Source organism: Vitis riparia, chromosome 17 (genome assembly GCF_004353265.1).
Source record: "Vitis riparia cultivar Riparia Gloire de Montpellier isolate 1030 chromosome 17, EGFV_Vit.rip_1.0, whole genome shotgun sequence".
NCBI lineage: Eukaryota > Viridiplantae > Streptophyta > Magnoliopsida > Vitales > Vitaceae > Vitis > Vitis riparia.
This window is the reverse complement of record NC_048447.1, coordinates 8,163,588-8,186,732: the sequence shown is the minus strand read 5'-3', so window position 1 is coordinate 8,186,732 and position 23,145 is coordinate 8,163,588. Positions and strand designations below refer to the sequence as shown.

General features: G+C 30.9%; 1 protein-coding gene across 1 annotated transcript; it reads left to right on the top strand.

The window, feature by feature from the left end:
- Positions 1-16,294: 16,294 nt before the first annotated feature.
- Positions 16,295-19,345, top strand: LOC117905249 (protein SIEVE ELEMENT OCCLUSION B-like). The gene is made up of 7 exons (XM_034818205.1): positions 16,295-16,561; positions 16,640-16,744; positions 16,832-17,280; positions 17,382-17,491; positions 17,579-17,715; positions 17,818-18,297; positions 18,478-19,345. The coding sequence occupies exons 1-7, from the start codon at positions 16,340-16,342 to the stop codon at positions 19,093-19,095; spliced, it is 2,121 nt and encodes a 706-aa protein (XP_034674096.1). The 5' UTR covers positions 16,295-16,339; the 3' UTR covers positions 19,096-19,345.
- The last annotated feature ends 3,800 nt before the right edge of the window (positions 19,346-23,145 follow it).

The following is a 23,145-nucleotide window of genomic DNA, read 5'->3' as shown; positions in this document are numbered from 1 at the left end:
AGCTCAGGGCTCTGAATGCTAAGAATGACTCTAGGTCATAAATGAGAAGAATGAGGGAGTTTTTTTGGGGGAAGAGAGAGAAGAGTGGGAGGGAAAAAAAGAAAAGAAAAAAAAAATAAAATGGGAGAAATGAAGTGGTGGCCGATGGTGAGGAGTATGGGAGGAGAGAGAAGAAAGTGGGTGGGTGAGAGTAGGTGGAGGAGAAAAAGGAAGAGAGAGGAGAGAGGAAAAACAAAAAAATAATAAAACAAAAATAAATAAATAAAATAAAATATATAATATAATATAATATAATATAATATAATGTAATATAATAATAACAACAAATAAAATGAATAAATAAAAATAAAAAATAAAAAATAAAATAAAAAAATAATTTACAAAATAATGAAAACTAAAAATTAAAGGGTGAGTGGGCAAAAAAACACACAAGTAATTGGGATTTAAAATTAATGTAAAAATAAAATTGGGACAAGTTTTGGTATCTACAAATATATTATTTTAAAAATAATAAAAGTAGAAATAAAACTAAAATATTATTTGATTTATTTAAACGGATAATTTAATGTATATATATATATGTGTGTGTGTGTGTGTGTGTGTGTGTGTGTATAAGTAATTTTGGATAATATAAAATAGTAACCGTTAGTATTAAAGGTATATAATATATATTTAAATATTAAAATATTATATACATTTAAATATCCATTTTAAAAGAGAAAATAAATATATAATTGTAAAATGTTAGAATATTAAAATATTAAAAAATATTTGAATGATGCAGGAAATACATTCTCATAGATCCTGGACCTGTAGATCGTTCTATTCTATATAACCAAGAAATACAACGATCTTCACTTATATGGGAAGGAAATGATCCCGGAGAGTTCCATTGTCGACGTCGTGAAGCTAGTTTTAATCGTAATAGTGTTTTGGATGCACGTATCATTCCATATTTGCAACAATCTGGATTCTACGATGTTACTCGATTAGGTTTCATTTCATTGGATTGACACCTTATTACAGCATTCATAGAGAGATGATGCCCTGAGACCTACACTTTCCATGTACCTCAGGAAGAGTGTACCATCACACTTCAAGATGTTAGCATTATTTTAGGCTTACCGATTGATGGTGTTGCAGTTACCGGTACCACGTGCTTGGATTGGAGAGAGGTGTGTGCTACACTGTTAGGAGTGGTGCCTGGAGATAGAGATATATCTGGACAAAGACTTCGTTTGACGTGGTTGACAAAACATTTTCCTTCATTGCCACGTGATGCTGATGTGGAGTCCGTGAGATGCTATGTTAGGGCATTCATCTTACAGTTGATTGTAGGTTTTCTTTTTGTGGATAAATCAAACAATAGGGTACACTTAATGTTTTTACCACTACTTGAGGATCTTGGAGTTACTGGTACTTACAGTTGGGGTAGTGCTTGCCTAGCTTGGCTATATCGAGAGATGTGTCGAGCATCCCGTATTTATGCACATGATGTATTAGGTCCTCTCATTTTGTTACAGTTATGGATATGGGATAGATTTCCCTTTATAGCACTTATGCGCTTACATCTAACCCCACATGATGGAGTACTGCCACAACCACCTTTAGGCATGCGGTATGTATTCAACCATAGTTATAGCATATGTAAACACATATATGCATAAATAAACAATTACTAAAACCTTTAATATATATTCTTTTTGTAGTTGGAGAGATGAATTTCGTACTACTTCGACGCCTATGCATGTGCTATCCCAGTATAGATATCTACTTGATCGACTTATGCCAGAGCAAGTGATAAATTCATTATTTTGAATAATTTTTTTAAACGATTTATAATGAAATTATTATTAAATAATGTGAGTTATATTTCAAATTTAATTGCAGTTTATATGGGAGCCATATACTGATGATGTCATCTCTGCACTCCCAGATTACTGTACTATTGCCTCTGACTTGTGGTTGACTATTTCACCCCTTATTTGTTTCCACATAGTAGAGTGGCATAGACCTAATCGTGTTTTGAGGCAATTTGGGCTAGTACAGCATATTCCCGAGCAATGCGATACAGAATTGGGCTTACATAGATATGATTTGAGGGGTCGACATGATTTGGATTGGATGAATATTCATCACCACTTTATTCAAAGGTGGGAGGCTAGGTACGATCATCTTGCTAGAGCTGAGGCAGCATATACTTCGTACGGGTATAACCACCCATATATGGTGTGGTATCGTTCGATTACTCGCCTTTTTTTGACTCCACATGGATCTTAATGGGAGATAGTGGTAATTACAATGTCTTTTTATTTATTACTATATTTTCTTCTAATTACAAAAACATCTAACTTTTTATTCTTAATTCTTACAGAACCGAAGTTTGCAACAAATACATTTATGGACTGTTCCAGATACACCGAATATCGGCCATCGTGATGCAATTTATCAATTATGTGCAACCACTTTAGAGGCTATACAGGAGGCTGATTGGTTAGTTATTCCCCCTAATGGCGTTGATACGGAGAGACATTGGGATAAGAGATGGTGGGGTACAAACTAGAGGTGGTGGGGTGTGGACTAGAGGTGGTGAGGTTCGGAGCAGAGGTGGTGGGGTACGGACTAGACGTTCAGAGATCCACGAGGCTGATGAGTTTCTTATTCCCCCTAATGTCATTGATACGAAGAGACAATCATCAGATGAGGAGGTTGTTATAAGAGATGGTAGGGTGCGGACTAGAGGTGGTCGGGTGCGGACTAAAGGTGGTCGGGTGTGGACTAGAGATGGTGAGGTCCGGAGCAGAGGTGGTGGGGTACGGACTAGACGTTCAGAGATCCACGAGGACGATGGGTTTCTTATTCCCCTTAATGTCGTTGATACAGAGAGACAATCATCAGATGAGGAGGTTGGGATGACAGATATTGGGGTACAGACCAAAGGTGGTGGGGTGCGGACTAGAGGTGGTGGTGTACGGACTAGAAGTGGAGGTGTTCGCATTAGAGGTGGAGGTGTACGAACACGTGGAGGCCATATTTATGATGATCCACACTTCCATATCGATGATGCATCTATACATTTTCCACCATCAGCTCTACAACATTCTTCTTTCAATTTGTCTACACCACTTGACTAGTCACTACCTTATTCATCAGTTCCATCCATTGCTAAGCGGGTGATACAGGAAGATGTTGGGACATCATTCATATAGGATATATTGCATTCTTATATTGATGGGTCTTCTTTTCATATACCTATGTCGTCTAGTATCGATGTATCATTTACTCCACCTACAGCACCACTCATTGTTTTGTCACCACAATCATTAGGACATCCATTTAGAGATGATGTGGCGACACAACTGCAATACTTTCCATCACCACTTGTTGAACAACAGCGAGAGGCACAGGTGCAAGATAAAGGACGTGGACGAGGAAATGGAGCAACATTAGATGGTCTCTCAAATCAATCCGAGTTGGAAAGATGTCACCAACGGCCACAACGAAGAAGGAAGCCTCCTTCATGTGGCACACATTGATGACTTTTATATATTTTATCGAACATAAATTGATGATACATGTTTTTTTGTTGATTCTTCGTTTATTTGTATTGATGATGCATACTAACTTTTATTGGTTGTTAGTTTATTAATGACGTATGTTAATTTATCATCTACTACTATTAAAGTTGTCATATAGTAATATTGAATTTTAATATTTTAGTTTTGTTGGTATTCATGGTTGATATTTTGTTAGTTGTTACAATGTTTGTCGGTTTATTAGTTTATATATATGGACTACATATTAGTTTTTTTATTCATAATAGTAGTTGTTTTTTTATCATTGATTATTTGAATACGTTTGATTGTTTAGGGATTAAACATATTAATACAAGTTATGGGTTGATATATATATATATATATTCTTTGTTGATGGTTCATATGAATAAGGTTATTAGTTTTTTTGCATTCACGATAATAATTGCATTTCTATCATGGTTGATATTATATTATTTGTTGGGCTATTTGTTGATTTTTTAACATTTACATAAATAATGTTATTGGTTTTTATAAAATATTATTTTATTTTAATTTATTTTTTTTACATTTAAATGTTCCTTTTACAGTGAAATTTGAAATAATATTTTTTATCTAAAAATTTATATAATAAAATTAATTTAAAAATTATAACAAAATAAGATGATTTATTTATAAATAATTATTTAGTAATTTAATAACAATTTTTTTTTTTATATAAAATCATTTTTCACATAAACAAAAAAATAGATAAATATTATTTATCTTATAAATAAAAACCAATATGAAATTAATTTTATTAGTTGTAATTAATTGAAATAATTTAAAGAAAAATTGAAGATTAAGAACAATTAACATTATTTAACGTACATTTTTTTTTTATATTTTATTCATTTTACAGTGAAATTTGAACTTAAAGATTATATTTTTCATCTTAAAATTTAGACAATAAAATTAATTTAAAAATTAAAACAAAACAAGATTATTTATTTTGTAATTAATTATTTAATAAATTAATAAAAAAATTGTTTTTTTAGACTCATTTATTCACATAAATTGATAATATTTTTTTTAATTGCAAAGTGCAAAAAAAAAAAAGATAAATATTATTTATCTTATATTAAATATTATTTATCATTTCCAATTGGGAATTTTTTATTTTTTAATGGAATTCTCTTTCGGATTTTTTTTAATTAATTTATTTTTTTTGGAAAATCATTTCCGATTTTTTGGGATTTTTTTTTACTTTTATTTTTAATGGGAAATCCTCTCTCGAATAGACGATTTCCCTTTGGGATTTTTTTAAATTAAATTTTTTTTTGGGAAATCATATCCAATTGGGATTTTTTTTTAAGGGAATTCCCTTTCGGATTTTATTTTATTTTATTTTTTTATTTTGGCAAATCATTTCCAATTTTTTGGGATTTTTTTTTATAATGAGAAATCGTCTCTTCTTTGGATTGAATTTTATAATATATATTTATAATAATTGTATGAGTATATTTAATTTTTTAATTTCAAAATGCATTTTTAATATATTTTTATATTAAATTGTATTATTTCTTTTTATAATATATATAATTAATGGTATCAATTCCAATTAAAATTTGAAATTTCCTACTTCATTTGAATAATTTCATGAGTTTATTACAAGACATTTGAATGACATTATATGGAAATAACTCAATGTTCATCTTTAATGTTAAAAAAACTTTCATTTAAATAGTTAAATTTTCAACTGGAACTTACAATATCATTGAGCGGTTATGTTAGAAGACTCCCCTCTGTTAGGACATTTTCGCCGATTGTGACCCTCCTGTTTACAAAGCCCACATCGCACTTTGACACTTGGTTCTCTCCAATCCATTTCATTCCTAATCCTTGAAGATCTTGGTATTCCTTTATTACGTACTAGAGTTGGATTAGGATGAACAAATGGAAAATTAGGCTCTGGCCAATAGGCTTGATGTGGAATTGGATTGAATTGAGGTGTATAGCAACAAGCATATACATCCATCCTATAATATTTGTCAACAAGTTGCCAACTATCAATCCTTGCACGAGCCAACACATGTGAACATGGTATACCAAATGATTGTCATTTATTACAAGTACATGTTCTTTCTTTCAACTTCACAATTTGTATATTGTTTCCTTTATCCATATGAAACCGATGGGGAGCAGTTGTAACTTCAAATATCTCATTTGAACGGTGAAAAATATTGACAGTGTGTCCACTAGCCCTTGATTCATATTTTGTTATTTTGTTAATGGCATAGGAAGTATACAAATCTCTATTTGTCATTCGAGTTTGTATCTCTGTTCGACGAGTCTCGAAATATGAAACACAACGATAGAAAGTTAATTGAACAAGAGCAATGATAGGCAACATTCTAGCCCATTTGAGCACTCCATTTATGCATTCAACAATATTTGTAGTCATCCACCCATACCGATGTCTTCCATCATGTGCTAAAGTCCATTTCTTTGTGTCCAACCTGTTAAACCATTCTAAGCATTTCTCATCTAATCGTTTTAACTCAATCATACACGCCTCATACTTTCGTGGTTGATGTTGAGACCCTACTCTATACACTAAGGTTGCGTTTGTTTTTTTGGCTTAATTCTAAATAGAACTTATATTTAACTTAATACTAAATAGTGATTAATAGTATTAAGTATTAAGTTGTTTGTTTTTTTAATATTTTATTTATATTAAGTATTAAGTTGTTTGTTTTTTTATATACTAAAAATCAATATCTTAATATTTTAATGTATTAAAAAAATATAAATTTAACGTATTTCTAAAAAGTTCAAAATAATAAAATTGTTATAATAAATAATTTATCATTATCATTCTTACAAAATATAATTAATATATTTATTTTTTTATGTAATTAAAATAAAATATTTAAACTTAATAATCTAAAAAATAATAGATTGATAAAACCTGAAAAATAAATTTTGGATAGAAAACAATTTATTAAGAATTTTTTTTTGTAAATACGTAATTATTTAAAAACAATTAAGGTGTTTTAAAACTTTATTTGAGAGTGTCATTATCAACAATGGAAATAATAAATAATATTGAAAAAATAAATAATTTTTTTTTAAACTTTTACCTTCATGAAGAATAATAACAAAAAAAAAACTATTTTGTATATTTGAGAATAATTAAAAACTGTTCTTAAAAATTATTTTTAAAAATTACTATATTTTAAAACAATCTCAAATTAAACACCCTTCTATCATTAACTACTAAACTAGGAATCTCCAATGTCTCTTTATTTTTTTCCCCTTTTTGGAGCCGTAATTATTGTTTTTCAATTTCTTTAGATTGGATTGCTAAGGTTACCATCTTCAATCTCAAATTAATTTAATAACTTCAAATTATTTCATCTTAATGCATCTTAGATTCTTAAACCAAGGCCTTCAAAATTTGGAAAAAACGTGACTAGGGCGAGCTATTTCCAGGATTACTTCCTATCCGAGCCAAGGTTGGGACTAGCACGGATTTGCAGCCAAATAAGGACCTTAGGGTTTTACAAGGGTTTGACTCACAGAATGTGCCATTGCTACTGCCGGTGACCTCTTCTGCCAAAAATCATGAATTTCAGGTTTCAAAACCTCCTGGGAGCTCCATACAGAGGTGGAAACGTCGCCTCTTCGAACAAAACTCTCCTCATCTCTTCCGTTGGCAATCGTATCTCTGTCATCGATCTCCTAAAATCCCAAACCCAAACTCTCCCTACATAGTCCTCCTCCAACATCGTTCGCATCGTCATCTCTCCTGACGGCAATTTCCTCCTCGTTGCTGCAGAGAGCTACAAGGGATGGGTGGGTAGGTTTGGGCATCGGGTTGCAATCATATTTGGTAAAGGTTTAAAAAATTGGCTTTTTCTATTTAGAAAAAGCCAAATATTTTAGCTTTTTCTATTTAGTTAAAAATTTTAAAAATTCAGTAATAAGTCATCAAAAATTAAAAAAACAAACAACCTAAATTCTAAAAGCAAATTGCTTTCAGCAAAAAACCAAAAAAACAAACGCCACCTAAGTCTTTTAACATATTATTTCTATATTTATCATTGAAATTGCTTGCCACATGCCTAAGACAATATCGATGGTGTGCATAAGGCGGGCTCCAACCAACACTAGGATCCCTAATGGCGGCTTGTATTCCTGCATGACGATATGAAATGAGACATATGCCTTCTCTTTGTGTGACTTGAGTCCTTAATGTATAAAGAAACCAAGACCAACTATCTGATGATTCCTCTTCAACTATTGCAAATGCTAAAGGGAAGATATGACCATTAACATCGATTGATGTTGCAATCAAAAGTTTCCCTATGTATTTTCCATATAAAAAAGTACCATCTATTTGTATTACTAGTCTACAATGCTTAAATCCTTCAACACATGCCCCAAAAGCCCAGAACACAAGCATAAAACGTACATTTCCATTGCAACCTGCTAGTACTGATGTCTTCCAAACAACCTTAGTCCCAGGGTTAGTAAGTTTAACAATATTCATCCATCTAGGTAAAGTTCGGTAAGATTCATCCCAATCACCAAATATCCTTATGATTGTTTTCCTCTTTGCTTCCCAAATCCTCTTGTAATGAACATTATAACCAAATTTATCTTTCATTATTTGATGTAATGCAGCAATTAAAATTGTGTGATCACTTTGGACTACATTTTGAACTTCTCGTGCAATGAAGGTTGAGTCTAATTATGAGTGGTCTTGTGATAGTTTAGGGTAAACACAAGCGTGAGGACCTATGTACTTTGTTATCTCAAACAAACCACGACATTTACGACGACATGCACGAAGCCTCCAATTACAACCCTCAAACCATTTTTTACACTTTACAGCCCAAATATTTGGCTCAGATTCAATAACAATCAAATGTTGATTCTTACATATAGAATAACGTTTAACAGCATATTGTAAGTCTACCTTACTCTCAAACCGCAAACCCTTAAACAATTCATCTGATTCATTCCATAAGCTAGTGCATGCTATTAAATCCTTGTCAACCATGGAGTTAATTACACCCCAATTCAATTCTCTAAATATTGGGGAAGGGACATCATGTTCACCACCACCTAGCAATGATGCATCATTTTCTATATTTTCATTATCCTCCATGTCCATAATATCCTCATTACCATCATCTTTATCAAATAACTCCACATTGTCATCATCATTTCCATGTAAAATATCAACATAATTTCCAACTGTCATTACAATTGACTCAATAACCCCTGCCATATCTACCCTAACTATAGGTTCCATGTCATTATCATAACTTTGCATATACATAAGGGAAGATGTGTTCTTTTCTACCATATGTTGACTTGGACCTAGACTTTCAATATGCAATGGGGTAGTAAAGCTACTAGGCACGAGGTGATAATCAATGGAAGAAGTTTGACAATACATTTCAATAGTATTTGGACGAGGAGATTGTGCGACAACGGTAAACATTATCCTTACATCACCATCATCTCGAATAGGCAAAAGGACATAATTAACAGTACTCTTTCCATTTGGAAAGGGATCTGGATATCGGAACACCATATTTAACTTGGTGTAAGTACGATTAATATTCAGAGCATGACACAATTTTGTTTCTAACTCATCAAATGTTATCATACTATTGATTAAAACACCTTTATCAGGAGGACGATTATAACTTACCCCAAATTCACAATCAATAATTTCACCCCTAGTATAGCACAACACCGTGTTGTAACCGTCCACTATCAAACCTATTCAAAAGATCAATAAAAAAGTATCATCATCAATAAACTTTATGATAATAAACAATATATATTTTGCAAATCTATTTTACTAATATTATGGTGCATTGTCCATTACAATATATTTCTTTTCTTTTTAAAAATGGATATTTAAATGTATATAATATAACATTTTAAATGTGCATTTACATATTAAATAAGATAAGACCAACTCTCAGATAATGTTCTACTTATATTTCTTATATTTTTATATTTTTTTTAATTAATATTGTATGCAAAAAAATAATTTAATACTAACAACCATAACTAAATTTATTTATTTTCTTTTATTATATATTCTGACATTTTACGATTATCTATTTCTTTTCTTTTTTAAAATAGATATTGAAATGTATATAATATTTGAATATTTAAATATATATAATATACCTTTAATACTCACAGTTACTATTATATATATATATATATATATATATATATATATACATTAAAATATCCAATTAAATAAATCAAATAATATTTTAAATTTATTTCTACTTTAATTTATTTTTAATTTTTAGCTCTCAATATCTTACAAGAATTTTTTCAATAATTTAAGACTAATGTTAATTTTTATAAAATATAGAATACAAATTCAAAATTTCGAATACTGTTCTACTTATATTTATTATATTTTAATATATATATATATATATATATATAATAATGTATGCAAAAAAATAATTTCAAAATAATTTCACACTAATAATATTATATATTCTAACATTTTACAATTATATATTTTTTTCTTTGTTAAAATGGATATTTAAAGGTATATAATATTTTAATATTTTAATATTTAAATATATATTATATACCTTTAATACTCACGGTTACTATGTTATATTATAGAAAATTACTTATATATATATACATATATATATTATATTAAAATACCGATTTAAATAAATCAAATAATATTTTAGTTTTATTTCTACTTTTATTTATTTTTAATTTTTAGCTCTCAATATCTTACAAGAATTATTTCAGTAATTTAAGACTAATATTAATTTTTTTTTAAATATAGAAGATAAATTCATAATTTCGGATAATGTTCTACTTAAATTTCTTATATTTTAATATTTTTAAAATAATATTAAATTCAAAAAAAATTTAACACTAACCACCATTACTAAATTTATTTATTTTATTTTATTATATATTCTAACATTTTACAATTATATATTTCTTTTCTTTTCTTTTTTAAAATGGATATTTAAATGTATATAATATTTTAATATTAAAATATATATTATATACATTTAATAGTCACGGTTACTATTTTATATTTGTGTTAAATTACTTTATATATAATAAATCAAATAACATTTTAGTTTTATTTTTACATCTCACTGTTTTACAACAATTTTGTCAATTATTAATTTTAAAAAATATATAAGATCAATTCATAATTTTGGATAATGTTGTATTTGTATTTTTTAAATTTTAATATTTTTTAAAATCATATATTATGAAAAATATATAGAAATATAATTATTCTATTATTATTAATTTTCATTCTCATTTTATCAATATTTTATTTTATTTTTAAATTTAAATTTATTATTTTATTGATAAACATAAGCAATAATCCTATTATTTAATATTAATTAAATAAAATAATATCATTTTTATTTTTTTTAATGATTTAATTCATTTATCTTTATATAATGATAATTTACAACAAATAATATTCTAACAAAATTATCATAAATCAAATAAATTAAAAAAAATACATGTAATAACAAATATCTATCATGCATTACACAATAAATATGAAATAAATGCAAAAATATTACCTACCAATAAAAACTGATATAATAATAAAAACTATAGATCATAAAATAAAATAAAGCAAAAATATTACCTTAGGATATGCTCAAAGTCTACCAAAGATGGAAGATGAAAAACTAAGAAGTGAAAATTTGAGTTTCAAGTGGGAAGAGGGGGAAAATGTAAGTGAAGAAGTTTTAAGGTGAAAATTAGAAAGAAGAAGTTTGAAGGTGAAAATGAGAATGAATAAGGTAATTTATAGTGTATGAGAAGTTGGAAAAAGGTATGATGAGTAGTTAAAGTTTGAGTTTCAAATGGAATTGGTAGAGTGTAACGGTATGATACCAAACGGTCTTCTTCAAAATAGTAAACGGGCTAGCTATGATAGCAAACGGATTAGCTATGATAGCAAATGGTCTTGTTCAAAATAGCAAACGGGCTAGCTATTTGGGAAATTTTTTTTTTTTTGCCAAATCGTCTCTTCAAGGGACGATTTCACATTAAATAAAAAATAAATATTTTTTTAAGAGAAGTCGTCTCTTAAAGAGACGATTTCACTTAAATTTTTTTAAAGGGAAATCGTCTCTTGAATTTTTTTTATTTAGTTTGGAAAATCATTTCCAATTTTTTGTAATATTAATTTTTTTTTTAATGGGAAATCGTCTTTGAATTTTTTTTTTTTAATTTAGTTTGGAAAATCATTTTCAATTTTTTGTAATATTAGTTTTTTTAAAATATTTAGTTTGGATTTCCAATTTTGTGTAATATTAATTTTTTTTTTATATTTTGGGATTTTATTTTCTTTAAATTTTTTTTTTTTGTAATATTAATTTTTTTTAATGGGAAATCGTCTCTTCAAGAGACGATTTCCCTTTTGAATTTTTTTTTTAAATGGGAAAATCGTCTCTTTCCCCTTGAATTTTTTTTTTTTTAAAAAAATTAGTTTGGATTTTCAATTTTTTGTAATATTAATTTTTTTTTTAATGGGAAATTGTCTCTTTAAGAGACGATTTCCCTTTTGATTTTTTTTTTATATTATTTCCAAGGGAAATCGTCTATTTTTAATTTTTTTTTTTAAATCGTCTTTTCAAAAGACAATTTTGCTTAAAAAAAATTTTGGCAAAAATTACCATACATTTGGAATTACTTTTTCTCTTACGGTAAGTTAAGAATAATTTTTTTAAATTACCGTACTTTTATCAAAAGTCCTTGGAAACCTTGACATTGGTATTATTGAATAATGTACAAAATAACTTTTTGATGTAAAAAAAAAATTGAGATGACATAATCTATAGTGCCACAACATGATTGTTATTAAATAAATTTGAAAAAACAAGAAATGACATACTATTTGCAACTTGAGTTTGCTTTTTTAAGATTGTGAGGACCTTTCCACACATTGCCAACCATCCTCCTCGATTCCGAGTTCTGAAATTCACAACAACTTGAGAAAAAAAAAATTAGTAACATAATTCAAATCCTAAGTTTTCTAATAGACAACAAATTACAAGTCAAATTTGGAACGAAGTGAACAAAATTTGGAACTAGGTCATCTGTAGTAGCAATAAATCCTATTCCGACCACCTTAGACAATGATCTATCAACAATTTGAAGCAAAAAATTCCTAGAACTTGGGCTACATGTGTGAAATAGAACAACATTGCTGGTCATATGACTTGATGCATTGGAGTCTATAATCCAAGGGTTGTGTTTTCCCATTTGAGTATTCAAAGCCACCGAAAAGTTAACTTTTTAAGCGATTGATCTAGTACTTATGGACTAGGGTGGAGAATGGGATGATGTTTGTTGGTTGATCAATTTTTGAAACAGCTTCATTTGCTCTTTATTGGACAGCGTAGCCCAGGGTGTAGACTTTTCCTCTTCAATGGACATGAAGCCAAGATTTTCAAAAGAATCTCTCGGTTTCCAATCAATATGCCCTTGGTGTGTCCAGGTTTTCTACAATGGTCACACCATGGTCTTCCTCATTTCCTTAGCCAATTATTGTCGAGAGAAGGATTAGTTCCATAGGCTGCTAGGGTAAATCTATTTGAGCTTAATGGAACTTGATTTTCCATGATAATCCTCTTTCTACTTTCCTCTCTTTTAATCTTGAAAAAAAATTTTCTGATGGGAGGAAAATGATTAATCCCAAAGATTTTTTTCTCTTACTTCATCTAGATTTTTGTTAAGCCCAAACAAGAATTTAAAGATTCTTTCTTTCTCAACAATCTTTTTATACTTGAGACTATATTTCAAACAACCAGGTTTAGCATTATTAAAGAGATTTATTTGTTGCCAATATATATTTGGAGTATTGAAATGTTGAGTAACAGAAAGTTCTCCTTGATGGAGATTGTTTAGGATACCATTTACCTTAAATAATTCATGTGTTATCATTGCCTTATTAGGTTTCCTTTGTAGCGTCCTAGATTTCCTTGGTCATGTTGTAGTATATGAAGCCTTCTCTAATTCCTTTAGTTATTGAATTGGTTAACCATGACATCACCATGCTGGTTTTAGATTTCTAGGCCTTGTACTTTGGATCGTCCATTGACAGATCAATGGCTACCTCGATGAGAAAATCATCTGTTCTTTTTCCACAAATGAAAAGCATAAATGAATGGCTCCATTATAGGTAATTATTTTTACTCTAACTTTATGCCTAGTAATTAGCATAACCAAAATTTTGATCTGTCATTGATGTTGGAAGAAGTAATCTCTTGGCTGGAGGTCATTTTTGAGTCTAAAAACTTTAATTCCGTCAATTACCCTATTTACATTTGTAACTCATAAAATTACCGGGAGAGTGACAATTGTTTCTTAAAAATATTTTCTTCTTGATTAAATATTATATAAAAGTAAGAAAAAAAATTTTCTAAAGCATTTAAAAAATATTAATATATTATTTACTCTGAAAGTTTAAAACAAAGAATAATATTTGAAAATATCTAATTTGTAAGTTAGAACAAATAAAAAATAATAATATTTTAGGAGGTGTTTAAAAATTGTTTAATATATATGAGAAATAATGTAAGTTTGAAACAAAGAATAATATTTATTATATATTATGTGTTTAAAAAAAAGAATAATATTTTATGAGATGTTTAAAAAAATATTTACTTAAAAAATATATTTATAATAATCATTTTTACCATTTATCTCTAATATTCAATTTATTAGAAAAAAAAATGATTATGAAATCGTTCAACTTGGTCTCAATAATAAATATGTAAGAGAAAAATGAGGTGAATAAAACGATAGAGAAAGAGAGTGAAAGAGGGAATGAGAGAGGTGAGGGTGATTGGTTAGTTTTTTTATTTAATAATCAATGATATTTTAGAGATTTTTAAAAGATAATATCTTTGATCTTACCGAGGACTTTGGCTCAATTATCAGACTGACCTGAAATTATAATTCTCCCTAAAAAAAGAGACAAAAGAAAAAGGTAGTTGGTCTTGCCAAGAGATATGAATATAAATTGTAATTGTCCAACTTTGATGATTTTTCATGAAGAATTACCATTTCCAACTACATATCCTTTGAAAGTGAGAAGTCAAATTTTTTTAAAATATTATTTTTTCTCAATGGTGTATGATTAAGTGATTCCTCAAAAAAGAAAAAAAAAAGAAATTATATTTAAATTATTTTTACTTCTTTACCAAAATAATAATTTTACTTTATTAAATTTTACATGTTTATCAAAATAATAATAATAATAATAATAATAAAAGCAGAAGCTCAGTACAATCAAACCCAAATAAAATGATGCCTCCCAAAATTTACATCTATCTTAATATTAGAAGCCTATCCTCTTGTATTATCTTTGTGCGATTTTTCCTTTTACCCTTTACCCAAAGTAGGTTCCTGTGTCAATCCGTGATTCAGCAGTTTGGCATCCCAAGGCCTAAGTGATGTAATATTGCTTATGCAAGCACTTGCTGATGAATACTTGTCAGAAAAGTGCTTCTAATGGCGTGGCAAGTGCTTAGGTTAGTTCTACTTTGTAGGAAGCAACCCTATCCCTCTCTTTTAACTTTGTTTTTTTTTTTTTTCCCTCTTTTTTGACAGTGCATCTCTCTTTTTTCATTTTTTATCATGGGGTATGTTTATTGATTTATTTTGAAGAAGACGTTGTTGGAAAGGGATTTGAATATCTATCAATTATATTACTATATCAACTTAATTACCTCAAATTCATGACTTAATATAAGCTTTATTATCGAAAAGAGTATAAATTTAAATCTTACTTTATATTTATTTATTCGGTTTTAACTTAAATTAGCTCAATATATTGGACTTTAATTAGTTTATATTAACTTTATAACATTATTGGGTCGACACTTTTCCTTGTCCTCCTCAATATACCTATGATGCTGAAGAATGCTACATTTCCAATTGGGCTTATCATGCTTGGATTTGTGTTGATCGGAATGTACGGTCATGGCTCAACACCACTCTCACTCAAGAGAAGCTTCTCGATCTACGATTAACCTTTCCTCTTCTCCGTGATGTCTACCGGATAATTTTTTTTTTTTTTTTTTGCTAAATATTAGGGTAAACCAAAGATAATTAAAGGAAAAGTAACAAGAGAAGGTAAGATCGTTGATCACCTTAATTTCTGGGGCTTGGCTTACATCCCGCAATTCAATATACATTGTTGGCTTGACTGGCATTGCTGTCTTTATCCAAGAGTTTAAGCCGTACGTTTACACATCATTAAGGTAACAAAAGATGATGAACTAGACTTGGGAGGACAAAAGGAAAAGTAATATTCCATTAAAGCTTACTACTTTAATCATTGCACCGATCAAATTATATCCCCTTTAGGTTTTAACTAGAAATTGATGGCTGCATATTTGATGAAGTCCATGAACACAATGGTCGCAAAAAGTGGGACCGCCTTCATCTTCTAGCAGCTCTAAATCTTGTTTTTCAGGTAAGTTACTAGGATTATGTATAATGCAGAACTAGCTTGTATTTATCTGCATCACATCTTGCCCTTTACTACTGTAAAGAGGCTAGTCATGGGGCCACCATGGCTGTATTCTTATCCAAATCTGCATGGCTTTTAGCTTAAGTTTAGACCATCTTGCAAGTAAGGAACTTGATTCTATTAGGCTTTCTAGGATTATAAATAAGTCTGAGCTTGCTTAAATGTAAAACTACACACACAAAACCAAATCTCCCGCTCTTCCCTACTGAGAAAAAGAAGAAAGCCAACAATGGCAGCCACTGCCCAGCCCAACAGAGTGCAGCAACAGCAGCAAGTAGTTAAGGGTAGGGACCATGCAAAGTTCTTGCGGATGAGCGATGACACTACAATGATGAAGCAAATTCAGGCAACTCATACCCCAGATGGTCGAGAGGTTGAGGTCAAGCCTATTGTCCAAGTCATTGAGGACATCCTGAATCATGCCACTCCCGCCATTGATGGGACCCTATATGTATGTATTTAAGCTTTTTCCATGGTTTCTCTTCTTCTCTTATGGATTAATTCTCATGCGTGTTGTGATTTTGTGTAGGGCAACCCTCCACACCTTGAGGCGTTGGAGGACAGGAGCAGTCAGGATGGCCTCCATGGCATCCTAGAAGAACTGGCTTATACTATACAGAAGCTTTCATGCGAGGTTCTGTTGACGTTTGAACTCAGACTTATAAAGCAAAGTCCATTTGATTGAATGGCTTAGCTAACACTTGTGCACATGTATATGCAGTTATCATGCAAATGCTCGGGTGGAGGGGACGCTCATGCGACGACTATGGCTGTATTCAACATGGTTTCCCACTATTCCTGGGATGCAAAGGTGGTGCTATCCCTGGCTGCATTCGCTGCAAACTATGGGGAGTTCTGGCTGGTCATTCAGCTTTACGCTACAAACCCTCTTGCAAAGTCAGTGGCTCTCCTCAAGCAAATGCCTGACATCATAGAACATGGAAACTCCTTGAAATCCCGGTTTGATGCAGTCACCAAACTTATCAAGGTAATGTTGGACGTGACCAAGAGTATCATTGAGTTCAAGGAGCTACCATCTCTTTACATTTCACCAGACATGCCTCCAATGTCAAGTGCCATGGCTCATATCCCCACTGCTGCCTACTGGACCATTCGAGGCATTGTAGCTTGTGCATCCCAGATCATAAGCCTTATAGGCATGAGCAATGAGTAAGTCATCGATGGCTACACCTTGTTCAACCTCCAGTTTTTCAGTTCTTCACAGGACCAGGACTAATCTACAACATCTCTGTCTGTCACACTGACTTCAGGTACACCTCATGGACAACCGAGTCATGGGAACTGTCAACCCTGGCTCATAAGGTCAGCAGCATACACGAGCACCTCATACAGCAACTAATTCTCTGCCATCAGCATATCGGTGAGGCCTTGGACAAAAGATAATTAACTATTACAAGATACATAATTTGTGTTTGGAGCTAATAAATAAATTTATCTTGGGATGCAGAGGAGAAGAAACAGTTTGAAAGTTACAACAATCTGGTGCGCATTTTTGAAATTGCCCACCTCGACAACCAGAAGGTTTTGAAGACACTGATTTATGCCAAGGAAGATATACAACCACTGCTGCAAGGCAACACCAAGGCAAGGGTTAATTCATAACATGATACTCCATATTTAGTTTCCTATCCTTTTATTCCCAACTAAATGTGACACACTAGTGACAATTTCTATCAATGTGAACAGGTTAATATTGAAATACTAAGGCGAAAGACTGTGCTATTGCTAATATCAGATCTTGATCTTTTGCATGAGGAGATTGTGATTCTCCATAAATTTTATAGAGAACAGATAAAGAGTGATGTTGAGTATGAGGTGGTGTGGCTTCCAGTGGTGGACAGGTCAAAACCATTGAATGAAGAGAATCAAAACAAGTTTCATGAACTGCAAAAGGAGATGCCATGGTACACACTGCTACACCCTTCATTGCTTGAGCCAGCAGTGGTCAGATACATTAAAGAGGTGTGGCATTTCACCAAGAAGGCAATATTGGTGGTATTGGATCTACAAGGAAAAGTAGTATGCCGAAATGCACTCCACATGATGTGGATATGGGGAAATACTGCTTATCCTTTCACTAATTCGAAAGAGGAATCACTTTGGAAGGAGGAAACTTGGAGACTGAAGCTGCTGGTAGATGATATTGATGCAACCATATTTGCTTGGGTAGCCCCATTTTCACAATTCTTTTATAGATACTTCATTTTCATTCATTATATAAACACAGAAGCATGCTTACGATTAAATATATAATCTAATTTTAAACAAGAACAAGCCATTCTCACACTTGATACACTGATAATATGGATTATGATTAGTATGAAATTGCTTTGATTACTTTACCAGGTGAACCAGGGGAAATACATTTGCATGTATGGAGGAGTGAACTCTGACTGGATCCTGAACTTTAACACAGCAGCACGGGAAGTTGCAAAGGCTGCAGGCATTCAACTAGAAATGGTTTATGTGGGAAAGAGCAACGCCAAAGAGCAAGTGCGGAAGACCATTACATTTATCAATTCTCGAAGTCTTGGTTACTGCTGGACTGACCCCACTAACATTTGGTTCTTCTGGACTCGAATGGAGAGCATGCTGTACTCGAAGACACAACATCGCAAGACCATTGAGAATGATTCTATATTTGCAGGGGTCCTAACGATGCTTAGCTTTGATGGCAGTGATCAAGGATGGTCTGTGATCTGCCACGGACCTACGGAGATGGCCAAAGCCAAGGGAGACATGATTTTAAAATGCTTTACAGAGTACAGCGATTGGAGCGACAACGTTCAGCAAAATGGTTTCATTCCCGCACTGAATGAGCACCTCCAAAAACTTCACACTCCAGAACATTGCAACCGCCTCATCCTTCCTGGGATCAATGGAGACATCCCAGAAAAGGTGGTCTGTGCAGAGTGCGGCCGCCCAATGGAGAAGTACTTTATGTACCGCTGCTGTACTGATTAAGCTACAGATCCTAGCATGATGTATAACATGCTTGTGGTGAAGCCTAATCGTGTTTAAGTTTGATCGAGAGGATTCATATTTTGCACTCGTTTTCATATTACTAGTAGCCTACAACTATGTTTCTGTAGTTTCCAAATGTTTGCATGTATGAAGTGCCTGGGACTCTAGTCCCTCTTCATGCTAGTGTGCTCTAAGAACGTGATATGGTTATTAATGATGTTGTGTGAAGGCAATTGAGTACCTCCTGAAACTCTCTCTTTTCTTTTTCATTCTTTAATTTAATTCCTATGTCAATTACTTAGATAGACTGAAGAGTTCAGGTTGGTCAACTACTTAATCAAATTCAATTTAAATCTAGTGGAAGAATTTGATCGAATAGGACATAGGGAATCCTTCTCTCCACAGGGTTAGAAAATGGAGGCTGGAGATAGAGAACTACCCAGTTGAGGCTGCAGCCAAGTTTCGCCTTTTGAACCCAGTGATTTGGAGATGATTCTTTAAAGTTGTTTATGAAGTAGCTGAAAACTGGATTATTTGGCTTAAATGTCTCATTTTAGATACGCTAGAAAGATGTTGTCTAGAAGTTTGCGAAAATGAATACCAGCAATGAAGTGTAATTTGGTGAAGAATAAAGTAGAGGGAAAAGGTTCATGAATGACTGAAAATGGTGCCAAAAGTATGCTATGTGTATGATTTGTTCATATCAAATGACTCAAGTTCTGTGGTCAGTCAGTCCACTTGAGGCATAAAAACGTGGGGTTATGTGAATATGAAAAGCAAAACCATTTTCAGGGAAACTTATCCAAGATCGAAGTGGGGGAAAGAGCAATACCTCTGTTAATAAAACCCTTCTGTAAAATTCAGAGGCGGTTTGCCCAATTCTTGAACTGGGAGCTTTTAGAGTCCTTCAATCGGTTCAGCAATGGAGAGCCCTTGCAGGAAAGTTAAAGTAACAGTAAGCCAAAGGTGAGAGAGTTGCTGACATGATTGTTTGAGATAATAAAAGTGAATCAATGAGAATGATGAAGGCAAGCACGTGCATATTGAAAGAAGCTTTAAAGTTCGGAACTGAGAATGACTTTGGGAGGTTTTAACAGGAGTGAAATTGAGCACCAAATCATTCAAGACTTGGATTAGCAAATGCTTTATCAACAGATTTAAGTGGCAAATGCTTAAATTTTTTCTTCAGACTCCTAGCTGCAGAATAGTGAGGCAGACCAGTTAAAGATAAATGCCTCAGATTATTTTCTTGGCTCAGCTTTTTCTGGAAAGAAAAAAGGTGTTTGGGCAGAAAATAACAGAGGCACAAAATTAGCACTTCAATATCTCCAAGGGATGGCTAAATGGGAGCTGTGCCTTCCTTTTTCATTTTTATTGGGGTTTTTCTGTTTATGCTTTCAAATTATCTGTCTACAGTTCTATACTAGTTGAATTCATTTCTTTATCGGTTTGAACATTCAAACTTTCAATTCTGTTATCGGTTTCTATACTACTATGAATTCCTTTATCAGTTTGATTGAATGTTCAAACTTTCAGGAACACCCATCCTCTATAATCTATTCTTAAAGCAAATTGAGGCATTTGTCAGTAAGATTTGTCATGCATGACACATTATCCCTGTTCCTAATCACATTGTTTATGTTTCTCCATTCATGTTGACCACAATCTGATCAAGAACTTCATTCTATCTAATCCTCAATTTATTTCCCTGATTCTTGTAACACAGAATGGGAAAAAAATTCAAAATAGGAAAATGTCAGCCATTGAAAGCATACAATGACTCAACAAGGTAACTGCAGCATTATAACAAACATGATATGGATCCAATGCCCAACTATCAGTAACAAGCTTGTAAACAAAACCCGAAAAAGGCCAATCAAATGCAAGGTTAAGAATCATTCAAACCTTCAATCATCATCACCAATAAGTGCATTACTGATTCTGCAACCAAAGAAATATTCAAACAAAAAAAAAAAAAAAAAATGATTTGTGGGAAGAAAATGTTGTCCCCTCAAGCATGCCCTCCAATATGAAATCCACCTACATATATATATACAGAGTATACACAAATTGAAAGCCAGTAACTTCATGCTAAAGCCCCAACAATTATTCAAGTAAGGAATAAAATTCCTCAATATTTCTCTTTTTCTTTTGCCCACACTTTTCTCTTTGTTGGAACAATCAACCTTCACCATGATCATCAACATGAAGCGTCTTACTCAATTTGTATAGCATCGATCATATATATGAATTGTTATATCTCTGAGAGGAAAAAAAAAAAAAGCAAGAATTTGGTGCATAAAAATAACTTCAATTCTAAGGCAACAACTTAGAAAGCTTTATCATTTCTTCTAATGAAAGATTCAAACAACAAATCTTCAAAGCATTCCTGCACTTTGAGCTTAACTTTAGACAACCTTCTATTTAGTATTGAAAACCCTGAGATAACTCCCCAAATTGAGAGAAAAAAAAGGTATAAATTCAAGGATTTCATTTTTTTTTATATTAAAAAAGTGAAATAAACTCTTTTAATTTATTTTTAAAATTTGATAGTAAAATTTAAGAAAAATATAAGTATCAAATATTTTAGATTCTAAAATTTGTTTTGAACATATTCAATGACATTTATATTCCAACTATGCCTTACAATGTATTGTTGGGCTAAGTTTGTCTAACCCATGAAAGTTTCCTAAGTTCATACAATGTATCCTTGGGCTAAGTTTGTCTAGCTCGTGAAAGTTTCCTAAGCTCATATATTAGGTTATTTTATATTTGGGTATTCTTTAAACATATATATATATACACACACACACACGGGGGAATGGGTGATTGAGAAAAGGAAAGAAGATTAGGATTGTTTTCTGATATTGTTTTAAGGTTCAATGGTGAAGTTATAAGATCTTTTATCAATCTTTTAAGAAAGTTCTAATGATATGATTTCTTGCTGATTTCTTTGTTAATTGTTTTATGAAGTGATGAATTTCCACCTCAATATTTAAATAAGTTCTCAAAGTGAATAAATTAGTGAAGACTTGATTATTTGTATCCGCATTTTATTGAAATGAAAGAAATTTATTCCGTGATTTTTTTACCTCCAATTGGAGGATTTTCCACGGTGCCTTTTTTCATTGTTGGTATTATCGTTGAGTGATGAGTTATTACTGTGGAGGAATCTTTTAACGTGATGTACTCTTATCTGGTGTTTATTTTATCTATTTTTGTAAGCACTTTCGTCCTTTTATTCAAAAGGAAAGAAATCAAATTACAACTACTAAACATATTTACTATTATAGAGTAAACTATAATTGAAAATATATTTTTATTTACTTCTAAAAATGGTATAAATACCGGAGAGTGTCATTCAATTGAAAAAAAATCTTCCATCATTCTCAAATGCTTAATAATAATTTGACACGTACTTTTATAATAATTTAATATCTCTACTTAAATCATGTCATCAACTTATCTAATACCACAAAAATTCAACAAAAACAAAACTTGGTCAATGATCATTAAATTAAAATAAGGTTAAATATAAAATATAAAATATAATCAAAGTTAAAATTTCCTAAAATTTAATCCTCCAAATTAAATTTCGAACTGATTTATACTTTATATTCATCTTTTTCTCTCATATATTCATTTATATGAAACCAATATCTTAATTTTAAATTTCATTTTTTTAATATCTATATGTCATCTTTAACACTCAATTCATTTTATTTTTTATTTTTAACTTAACCTTATTTTTTTCCCTTATAAATTTTGAATTTTAAAATTTTAAAATTAATAATTTTTTTGTTCATTTTATTTTTACAATAATTTTTAATAAAATAATATTTTATTTCATTCAAATTTCAATCAACCTAATAACAAATCCATACTAAATAAACTAGTCATACTTCAATTATAACTCCAAGTAATAATTAAACTACGACTTCTAATTGAGATAAAAATTTAAATAAATAATAATTCCTAATATTTCTCATATTCTTAAAATTCTTATAATTTGATTTTTATCATATGAAGATTTTTAACAACCTCCCTTAA